This window comes from Hordeum vulgare, chromosome 3H (genome assembly GCF_904849725.1).
Source record: "Hordeum vulgare subsp. vulgare chromosome 3H, MorexV3_pseudomolecules_assembly, whole genome shotgun sequence".
Classification (NCBI taxonomy): domain Eukaryota; kingdom Viridiplantae; phylum Streptophyta; class Magnoliopsida; order Poales; family Poaceae; genus Hordeum; species Hordeum vulgare.
The window spans coordinates 534,991,964-535,001,499 of NC_058520.1; the positions used below are offsets into that span (position 1 = coordinate 534,991,964).

General features: G+C 46.8%; 2 protein-coding genes across 3 annotated transcripts; both read right to left on the reverse strand.

Moving 5' to 3' along the window:
• Positions 1-1,337: 1,337 nt before the first annotated feature.
• LOC123440461 (protein NRT1/ PTR FAMILY 5.15-like) lies at positions 1,338-3,499 on the reverse strand. 2 transcript variants are annotated; one of them, XM_045117024.1, is made up of 4 exons: positions 3,092-3,499; positions 2,780-2,997; positions 2,264-2,691; positions 1,338-2,161 (listed from the first exon to the last, which is right to left on the reverse strand). In XM_045117024.1, the coding sequence occupies exons 1-4, from the start codon at positions 3,222-3,224 to the stop codon at positions 1,372-1,374; spliced, it is 1,569 nt and encodes a 522-aa protein (XP_044972959.1). In that variant the 5' UTR covers positions 3,225-3,499; the 3' UTR covers positions 1,338-1,371. The 2 variants fall into 2 exon arrangements, with proteins under 2 accessions (XP_044972959.1, XP_044972960.1); XM_045117025.1 differs by having other exon boundaries at positions 3,122-3,498.
• A 2,216-nt stretch (positions 3,500-5,715) lies between these two features.
• Positions 5,716-9,251, reverse strand: LOC123444773 (protein NRT1/ PTR FAMILY 5.10-like). Its single transcript, XM_045121611.1, has 4 exons — positions 9,058-9,251; positions 8,762-8,979; positions 7,126-7,616; positions 5,716-7,017 (listed from the first exon to the last, which is right to left on the reverse strand). The coding sequence occupies exons 1-4, from the start codon at positions 9,170-9,172 to the stop codon at positions 6,195-6,197; spliced, it is 1,647 nt and encodes a 548-aa protein (XP_044977546.1). The 5' UTR covers positions 9,173-9,251; the 3' UTR covers positions 5,716-6,194.
• Between the last annotated feature and the right edge of the window lie 285 nt (positions 9,252-9,536).

Below are 9,536 nucleotides of genomic sequence, written 5' to 3' on the forward strand. Positions count from 1 at the left end.
TTTACTCACGGTGACATGCCAGAATTTGCTGAGGTACTTGAAAGAGATGCTAGAATTCGTGATAGTCCGTCGCATAGGGCTCTGAAAAATGATTTGATTGAGCATATTTGAAAAAAAAAATTGGGCGACGGTTGATTACTTTTGAGTCTTGATCCATGTAATGCTCAATATGGTTTATATATTTTATAAAAAATTGGCACTTTATTATTTATTATGGATCCATTCAATTTTATGGCTATGTATTTATCCATGTGCACCTTCATACAATATTTTATATCGATACTTGCCATAAATAGATCACAAAGTTGAAGTAGTACTGTAAATCCCACAAAACAATAAATGAAACACACTATGTTATCATACTTATGATACTATCCACTATAAAGATAGTAACAAAAACTAGTATATACGAGTAGGATACTAGTCTTTGTTACTCTCCACTATGACCAGCCTCAAGCATCTTTCTAGGGAAGCGAAAGGGCAACTGATGTTTTATCTGACCATGTGGAATGTGGATCCACTTGAAACTGCCGCCGACTCGCCACAAAAGGCCTCCCCTCTGTCTGGCTCCTTTGGACCATCTTTGGATCTCGTCGTCTAGCGCAAAATCTCTCTCCAAGTTGACCCAATGGACACCCAAAGAGGAACCGCGGTGCCTGAATGTCTAGATTCGTTGCCACTATCGCCGGTCTCTGCTATGACCCTCTACAAACCCGTCCACGACATCATCGTCAATTCCGTCTGGTATTCTGCCGCTATTCCCAGCAACCGGTCTTTGGACATATGTGGGCAGTTTGAAATACCCTAAGCTAGTTCAGTTGGCGGCAGGTTTAAGGGTGCAACATGAGGTATTGAGTTTGATCCGCATCCACACGCACTTCTTTTTGCTCCTAGGAAGTTCATGGCTTGCAGCCTACGAGAGAAATTTCCTGGCCAAGTGACTTAAGAAATTTATTTACATGTGGAAGGACAAAATTTTAGTACCACCTTAGACTTAGACTTAGATATGTACGAAAGAAAATAATTCTGGATATTGAAGAAACGGTTTTGCTAGAACACATGTAGATGTAAAATAAGTATTGCACATCTAAGTTTTATACCATTAATCTTGCATGGAGATTCGTGTGGGTATTTTTTTCATTAATCTTGCATGGAGATTCGTGTGGGTATTTTTTTTTATGATTGATTTAGTTATTTATAAATGTGGAATAACTATGTCACATCAAGATGTGTCATATCATACCCTTAGAGAAACGGGCCTTCCTTTATTTTTGTCATCATGTATAAATGTCAGCCAATCAGGAGACTCCGCTATGTTGATTTAGGCCACCAAATTATAAGATTATTAGCCAATTGTTATACCGCAGAAAATCACTGCACTGAAACACCCTTTCTCTTAGGCACATACACCCGCGCAAAGTACATGTAAGCAAACATGCCTAGAGCACTGAGCACGGTGAGAAGCCTGTAAAAATAATCGAGGTGCCCTCGGTTCAGGTTGTTGGAGAACCAGCTTCCCCCGTCGCTAGTGGTCATCCTGTCAATGGCATACACGACGAAGCTACTGATGAAGTTCCCGGCTCCGGCTATGCTCAGGAACAGAGCCAGGCCCAAGCTGCGCAAACCGTGGGGCACCTGGTCATAGAAGAACTCCTGCAAGCCAACAATGGCGAACGTGTCGGACAGCCCGATCAGCAGGTACTGGGGGACCATCCACAGCACGCTCATGGGGATGGTAACTTCAGGTTTATCCAGCAGGCCATGGTCCGTTGCCACCCGGAGCCTCCTCGTCTCCACAAGAGCGGCAACGACCATCATGACGACCGAAATCGCCAACCCGACGCCGATCCTTTGTGGCGGCGTGATGCCGGAAGGGTTCTTCGTGTGCTTCCGGGCAAGCGGAACGACGACCCGCTCGTAGATCGGCAGGAAGATCATGAGGGCCGCGTTTATCAGGTTCTGCAGGGAGGCAGCTGGTACCACCAGGGTGCCAATTCTCCTGTCCAGTGTGCTTGCCTGCTTGGTGAAGAAAGTGAACGATTGCGAGAGGACGACGGCGTAGATCAGGCATGATGCCCATATGGGGAACAGCTTGAGCAATGCGGTGGCTCCATGACCCCCCTTCGGCGGCTCCGGCAAATTCTCGGAATCATCGGGCAATCTGCATGCCGAGAAAGATGATATGCAAATAAGGTTTCAAAGTTTCAGAAGAGTGGACTACCCTTAACAGGAGCTCTTCAGATTTCAGAACCAGCGGGATTACTTGTTAGCACTTCGTAACGGATGGAAGCGGTACGTCTTGGTTCCTTGGCAGAAGACGGCTAGAGCGAGGGCCATGGCGGCGCACGGGATCGCGAACCCGAGCTGCCAGCTTACGCTCTCCTGCACGTAGTTCAGCACGGACACGGTGATGGTGTTGCCTCCGTAGGAGGCGAAGTACCACCAGTTGAAGAAGGAGCTCCTGGAGGCCAGCTCGTCGGGGTCGTTCTCGTCGAACTGGTCGGCGCCGAACGCCTGGACGCACGGCTTGTGGCCGCCTTGGGCAAACGCCACCAGGTAGAGGGAGAAGAAGAAGAGAGCCACCTGCGCCGACGAGCTCGTGGAGCATCCGGCTGAATCGACCGGCTTGCCGGCGCACCCTGGTCGCTCTCCCGGCGCGAGCACCGTTGATAGGGTGAGCATGGCTAGCCCCTGCAGGACAGCCGAGGAGCCAGACTGATGATGGTGCACAGTGCAAGTAACGTGAGGCTGTGAGCCAAAGCATGCTTTGCCGTCGTACCAGGATGTAGAGGAGGGACGCGCAGATGACGGTGCGGTAGCGACCAAGCCAGGAGTCGGCCACGGCGGAGCCGAGCAGCGGCAGCAGCATGGCGGCAGCGAGCCACGCGTTGACGGCCGACGCGGCGGCCGCCGTGGACTGCCCCAGAGGGCCGGTGAGGTAGATCATCAGGTTGCCCATGATGCCGCAGAAGGCGAACCGCTCCGCGACCTCCACCCCTACGCCCGGGAAAAACCATACATGTTCAGACTTCAGAGTCACAGATAAGGGCGAGGATGTGCTGCTACACTCATGTCTCTGTCCGAGGCGCACCGATGATGAAGAGCGCGGCCGGCCACCCACCGGAGCTGTCGCGGCAGGCGGGGCGGCCGAGGTGGTCGACGGCGGACAGCGGCGGCGGCTCCGCCCGCGGGAGGAGCGTCTCCGCCTCCGCCTCCGCCTCCATTGCCTGCTCCTTTCCCCTTGCCGCCTACCTGTTGCCCAATTTTCTACTCTGCCAACAGCTACCACATCACTGATTACCTGCTCCTCCATTATCAAAACAGATAGAATAATCAGCAAAAGCATATGATAGAGTTAGTTGGAAATTTCTGTTTAAGATGCTGGAATCCCGTGGTTTTGGGGCTAAGTGGATCTCTTGGATTAAATGCCCGCTATTACAGAGCACCTTCAGTGTGCGGATCAATGATACTACTGGTCCTTACTTTGTTGGAGCTAAAGGTCTTAAACAAGGTGATCCTATCTCCCCTGTACTATTCAATCTGGTTGCTGATGTATTTTCCAAAATGCTTATTAAAGCTTCCTCGTGTGGATTGATCTCGGGCCTATTAGATAATATCATTCCCGGGGGAGTTGTTAGTCTCCAATATGCAGATGATACTCTCCTCTTTTTAGAGGATTCTTATGATAAAGCTAGAAACTTTAAATGGATCTTGTCCTGTTTTGAAAATTTGTCGGGAATGAAAATCAATTTTCATAAAAGTGATCTTATTACTATTAACGTGGCTGAGGATAGAGCTAGGGTTTTTGTCCAGATTTTCTGTTGTAATTTGGGATCTTTTCCTATTAAATACCTGGGAGTCCCTTTGCATTATGATAAGTTGAGGAAAGAGGACCTCCAACCTTTGATTGACAGAATTATTAAAGGTATATCTGGCTGGTTAGGTAGATACTTAACATACAGAGGTAAGATTATCCTGTTGTGTGCTTGTATTGTGAGTATTCCAGCCTACCTTATGGCAGTCATGAAATTTCCAAAATGGGCTATTAAAGCTATTAACTCCCAGATGTCTCACTTCTTATGGGGAAACATGGGGGAACAACACAAGTATCACCTAGCCCATTGGGGCCTGGTTTCTAGAAGGAAAGAGTTTGGTGGTTTGGGGATACCCAACATTAGGGAATTTAATATGGCCTTGTTAGCTTCATGGGGGAAGAGATTTTTTAATGATATGGACAGTGACTGGAAAAAGATCCTGAGATATAAATACAATGTGGCTAACCCAAACATACTTTGGTCTAGGCAGCAAGGAGGCTCTCCCTTTTGGAAGAGTGTAACTTGGGCTTTGAATGCCACTAAAACCTTATATAGATGGAAGATTGGTAATGGTGATCATATTAGTTTTTGGCATGACATTTGGGCTGGAAATTGTTCTTTGAAAGTCAGATTTTGGAACCTATTTGACATTTGTAATCAACAAGATTGTACAGTATCTCAGGTTTGGAATGGGACATCTCTTAGATTGTCTTTTAGAAGGTGTGTAGACAATAATGGTATGGATGAATGGAATAATCTCACTGACTTTATTAAATTTTTTTGCATAACTAATGTGCATGATACACCAATCTGGGAGCTGGAATCCAATGGGATCTACTCTGTACGTTCCTTCTACAGGTTTATAAACTTTGGTGGTGTGGTTTCTCCTTTTGGAGATAGCTTGTGGAAAACTTTATGCCCTCAGAATATTCATGTGTTCCTTTGGCTATGTTTGTATAATAAAATCTTAACAAGAGACAATGTGGCTAAAAGGAAACACCTTGATGATCTGACTTGTTTGTTTTGCAATGAACCAGAGTCCATACAACACATTTTCTTTGAGTGCATTAATGTTGATGTTATTTGGACAACTATAGCTGATTTTTTTCATTGCAGTAGGATGCTTTGTTTTCATGATATAGCTTCCCTTTGGAAGCTGAATAAGAAGGAAAAATTGCTCAATATGACTATTGCTGCCTCCTTGTGGAGTGTTTGGACATTAAGAAATGAATTTTGCTTCCAGGGGCGCACTTGGAGAGGTCTAGGCTGCATCCTTGTCAAGTTAAGAGGGATTTTGCAACAATGGTCGGCTCTCTGTGACGCTGCTCAAGTGACTATCCTGAAGAATTTCCTCGCAGTGCTGGACAGGCGTCGGGAAGAGCTTCTGAGGATCGCCTGGAGTAGGGATCGGAACTAGTTCTTCTTCTGGTCTGTAATATATAAGAGTTGTTTCGATGGCTTAAAAGTGTAACTGGGTGATGAGTTCTTATCTCCTTTTAGATTAAAAAGGTGATAGGAGGATGATTTTTCAGGCTTGGAGGACGTATCGTTTAGATGCGGTGTTGTTTTCTACTGTGCTCCGCTTCAATAAAATGGGGCGTGGGGGGGGGGGGGGACCCCTTTCTTAAAAAAAAAAAGAATAATCAGCAAACATTCTAGACAAAACGTGTAAAGCGCCAAAGTCACGGTGGGTACAGCACCGTACCCCACGCAACTATCTGAGGCTCTTCGGTCATCCAGTCGACCAGGAGGAAACGGCAGATCCTACTCCTGCCTGTGAACCTCCACTGCAAGCACTGAGTGCAATGTCTGCATTTACAAGTACCACTTCACTGAAGACAGTGAACACAGCACATCGACGCGTTAAGACAGCGCCGTGCAGTTGCACACACCTTGTAAATTTTTCGTTTTAGGTACACACCTTATAAATTGATTTCACAGCCGCTTAGTACAACACAGTTGGGCTTGCAAAGTGGCGGAGCCACACTATGGCTGTGTAGTCAATTGACTACACAACTTTTGATCAAAACCTTCTAAATATACAAGTAAAATTTGTCCATAAGTTCACAAATACCGTAAGATTTAGAGAGGAATTATAGTTGACATCATAGGTTTATTATTCTGGCACCGCCACTATGCAAACCCGACATCTCACCTCAGGACATTGGCGCATAGGGAAAACCAGCAGACTCGTTGAATCCAGAAATGTGGTTGTTGAGGGATCTAGCGCCGATCTTGATCGTTCGCTTCAGCTTACGATGGTGACTTTAACTATTTACGAAGTATGGCCTATATGTAAAACTGCCTAAAACAAGCTTCAGCACATCTTGCAGATTCATGAATTTCAGGCGTCTCAGTTGACAGTCACTTCGCATACCATCATCCTGCTGGGATGCCCTTTTTCTTGGGGACATAAACTTGTGAAAAGTGGAGGTAAGCAGCCAGCCCGAGAACGCTGAGCGCAGCCAGAAGCCAGTAAAAGTAATCCAGATGGCCTCGATTTAGATTGTCCGAGAACCAACTATCTCCACCGTCACTGGTTACCCGGTCGATCGCATACACCAGAAAGCTACTGATGAAGCTCCCAATCCCAAATATGCTCAAGTACAAGGCAAGGCCCAAACTGCGCAGACTGTCCGGCACTTGGTCGTAGAAGAACTCTTGCAAGCCGACCATCGTGAACATGTCCGCCAAGCCAGTCAGGATGAACTGAGGTACCACCCACCAAAAGCTCATAGGAATTGTCGCTTCAGGTTTGTCCACTAGGCCATGTTCTCTCGCTATCCTGAGCCTTCTCATCTCCACGAGGGCCGCGACAACCATCAAGATCACCGAGATGACTAGTCCAGTTCCAATCCTTTGCAAGGTTGTGATACCACAAGGGTTCTTCGAGTATTTTCTGGCTAGCGGAACAAGTATCCAATCATATATAGGAATCGAGATGACAATTGACACGCTGATAAGGCTTTGTAGCGCAGCAGCTGGTACCTCTAGGCTACCTATCCGTCTATCTAGTGTACTTGCTTGTTTAGTGAACAGCGTCATCCACTGGGCAAAAACAACTGCATAGATCAGGCATGTTGCCCCTATTGGAAACAACTTAAGCACAGACTTGGCTTCATCAGGGAAACATGTCATTCCTATAATATCCTTGACACTGCTGGACGATGGTGTTGGCATGCGGTGAGAATCATCAGATGACCTGCCAAACAAATACATAGTGTGCGCACACACGCAAACAGAGAACATATGAAGTTAGTGTTTCTGAAGAATGACTCCATCAAACTTTCAGAACTTAGAATGAGCTTACCCCGAACTCCATGATTCATGCCAGGTTCTAATCGATGATAAAATGTGTTTGACAACCTGTCCAATTAGGCTTCCATCACTTCTTACAGGATAAAAGCGATAAGTCCTGGTCCCAAGCCAGAAAACTGCAAGAGAAAGAGACATAACGATGCAAGGGATTCCAAACCCAAATTGCCAGCTTATGTTATCTTGAATGTAATTCAAGATTGAAACTGTAACAACACTGCCTCCATACGTCCCAAAATACCACCAATTGAAGAAGGAACTTCTCGAGGCAGATTCTTCAGGATCGTTCTCATCAAATTGGTCTGCCCCAAATGCTTGCACACAAGGTTTGTGACCACCTTGAGCAAAGGCCACAACATACAGGGACACGTAGAAGAAAGCTAAATGAATCATCGAAGTCGAGGATACAGAGGAATCGACGTGGTCTCTGAATTGTGCTGGTTGTTGTGGCGCAAGAATTGATGATAGTGTGAGCATGCCCAGGCCCTGGATGCAATTTAGTGAAAGAAGTACTTAAGCACAGTGATGCATAGTGTGTCAATTCAATTATTTTCGATGCAGATTGAAAAGAAAGAAAGAAAAATTGCAGCTTATATACATGCAGGACAAAAGTCGTCAAGTAGGTAGGACGATGCCGAAGTATTGCACACACACAAAAATATTAGCTGAATTAATCGCTGAAATCCTTTTACTTCAAACCTCAACATGCCACACATGCATCTTTGGATGTATCTTGCATAGTTTGGTCATTACTAAAAGAGAAATTTTAGTACTTGTATCAAGATTCATTGAAGCCAGGACCAAGTTTTATATGATGTATTTCGGTAATCAAAATCCAATGCAGAGTCTAGCAGTTGGTTGGAGTTCAGGAACTAGTAGTAAGCAAAACATATCTTATATAGGGTAGCACAGTCCTGCCTGAACTTGCAATCAACTGATAAAAAATAATGTCACAGTTAATACAAGGGTTTAATGCAGTGGGATCCTCAAAGTTGAACCCAAAACACTGACTGAGAAGGCTAAATGAAGTCCAGTACTCCATCAAGGGCTCGCTAGAATATAAACCTATGCTTCCTAATATTATACACAGATTCTTCAAGGGGGTGTAGAGTCCGAAGGGATCCATTCTTGTACCAAGTACTCCAGTCCAATTTGCGCGCTTTATTTGCTCTCGAAGCTATGTATTGTATGGTATCTTACTGAAATCGGAGCTACTCCCTTTTATAAAAATACAGTACATAACACCAACTTGATAGAAAACGAAAATGTATCACTAACTAATGCCTAGGAGGCTGAGAACTCAGAATTCATGGATATTGATGTACAACCTCCGTCCGGAATTAACTGTCGCTGAAATGAGTGTATCTAAACGCGTTTCAGTGTGTAGATACACTCATTTCAGCATCAGTTAATTCTGGACGGTGGGAGTACAATACAGGGCAAGGTCCGACTTCCAATTGCTAAAGTCAGTAAAGAGTGTAGTTTTAACTTGCAGATTTGAACCAATCCGAAAATACGAGTAGCTGTTAGATGTTCAGAATCAAGGTAGCAGTTGGGTAGCCTAGATTCAGACTGCATGCTACTACTCGCTACGAGCAAGCAAGACCAGAACAGCATGGCGTAGTACTTACCAGGATATAGAGTAGGGAGGCGCATACTACAGTGCGGTAACGGCCGAGCCAGGAATCGGCGACGGCGGCTCCGAGCAGCGGCAGCAGAAGCGCGACGCCGCTCCAGGCGTTGATGGCCGCGGCTGCTGACGCCGTGGACTGCCCTAGCGGGCCGGTGAGGTAGGTGATGAGGTTCCCTGAGATGCCGCCGTAGGCGAACCGCTCTGAGATCTCAACCCCTGCGGTACCGACGACACGCGGGTCAAAGAGGATCGAGCGAGTCTACGGCGGATTGCCTTGCCGTTGCCGTGCTGTACCGATGATGAAGAGCGCGGCGGGCCACCGGCCGGAGGTTTGGCGCGAGACCGGACGGCCGAGGTGGTCCACGGTGGTTGCCGGTTTCGGCAGCAGGGGCTCCGCCGCGGCGTCCATGGGCGCCCACTTGTTCCCTTCCTCTACAGTAGTCTCGCTCAAGAAACGGGAAAAAAAGTCTCGCTCGTGTCTCGACTCAAGATAAGTAACTGTGCTATAAAAATCTTGAATTCAACCATGTAGCGGCGCCGGATGCTGTTGCCATACCTAGCCAAACGGGGCCGACCCGGCACGGCCCGACCTGCCAATAATCGTGCCAGGCACGGCACGACCCGTCTGGGCCCGATTACGGGCCGTGCCTAATCGGGCCGGCCCGTAACACGTTTAGGTCCGCGGCAATTAATATACGGGTCGTGCCTAATCGGGCCGGCCCGTAACACGTTTAGGTCCGCGACACGCTAATCATCCGTCATGAAAAAAAGCT

Coding starts and splice junctions, on each gene's coding strand:
- LOC123440461 (XM_045117024.1), bottom strand. CDS start 3,224: ATGGAGGCGGAGGCGGAGGCGGAGACGCTCCTCCCGCGGGCGGAGCCG. Junction 2,998..3,091: donor GGCCGCGCTCTTCATCATCG/GTGCGCCTCGGA, acceptor TCCCGGGCGTAG/GGGTGGAGGTCGCGGAGCGG. Junction 2,692..2,779: donor CGTCCCTCCTCTACATCCTG/GTACGACGGCAA, acceptor GCTGTCCTGCAG/GGGCTAGCCATGCTCACCCT.
- LOC123444773 (XM_045121611.1), bottom strand. CDS start 9,172: ATGGACGCCGCGGCGGAGCCCCTGCTGCCGAAACCGGCAACCACCGTG. Junction 8,980..9,057: donor CGCCGCGCTCTTCATCATCG/GTACAGCACGGC, acceptor TCGGTACCGCAG/GGGTTGAGATCTCAGAGCGG. Junction 7,617..8,761: donor CCTCCCTACTCTATATCCTG/GTAAGTACTACG, acceptor AATTGCATCCAG/GGCCTGGGCATGCTCACACT.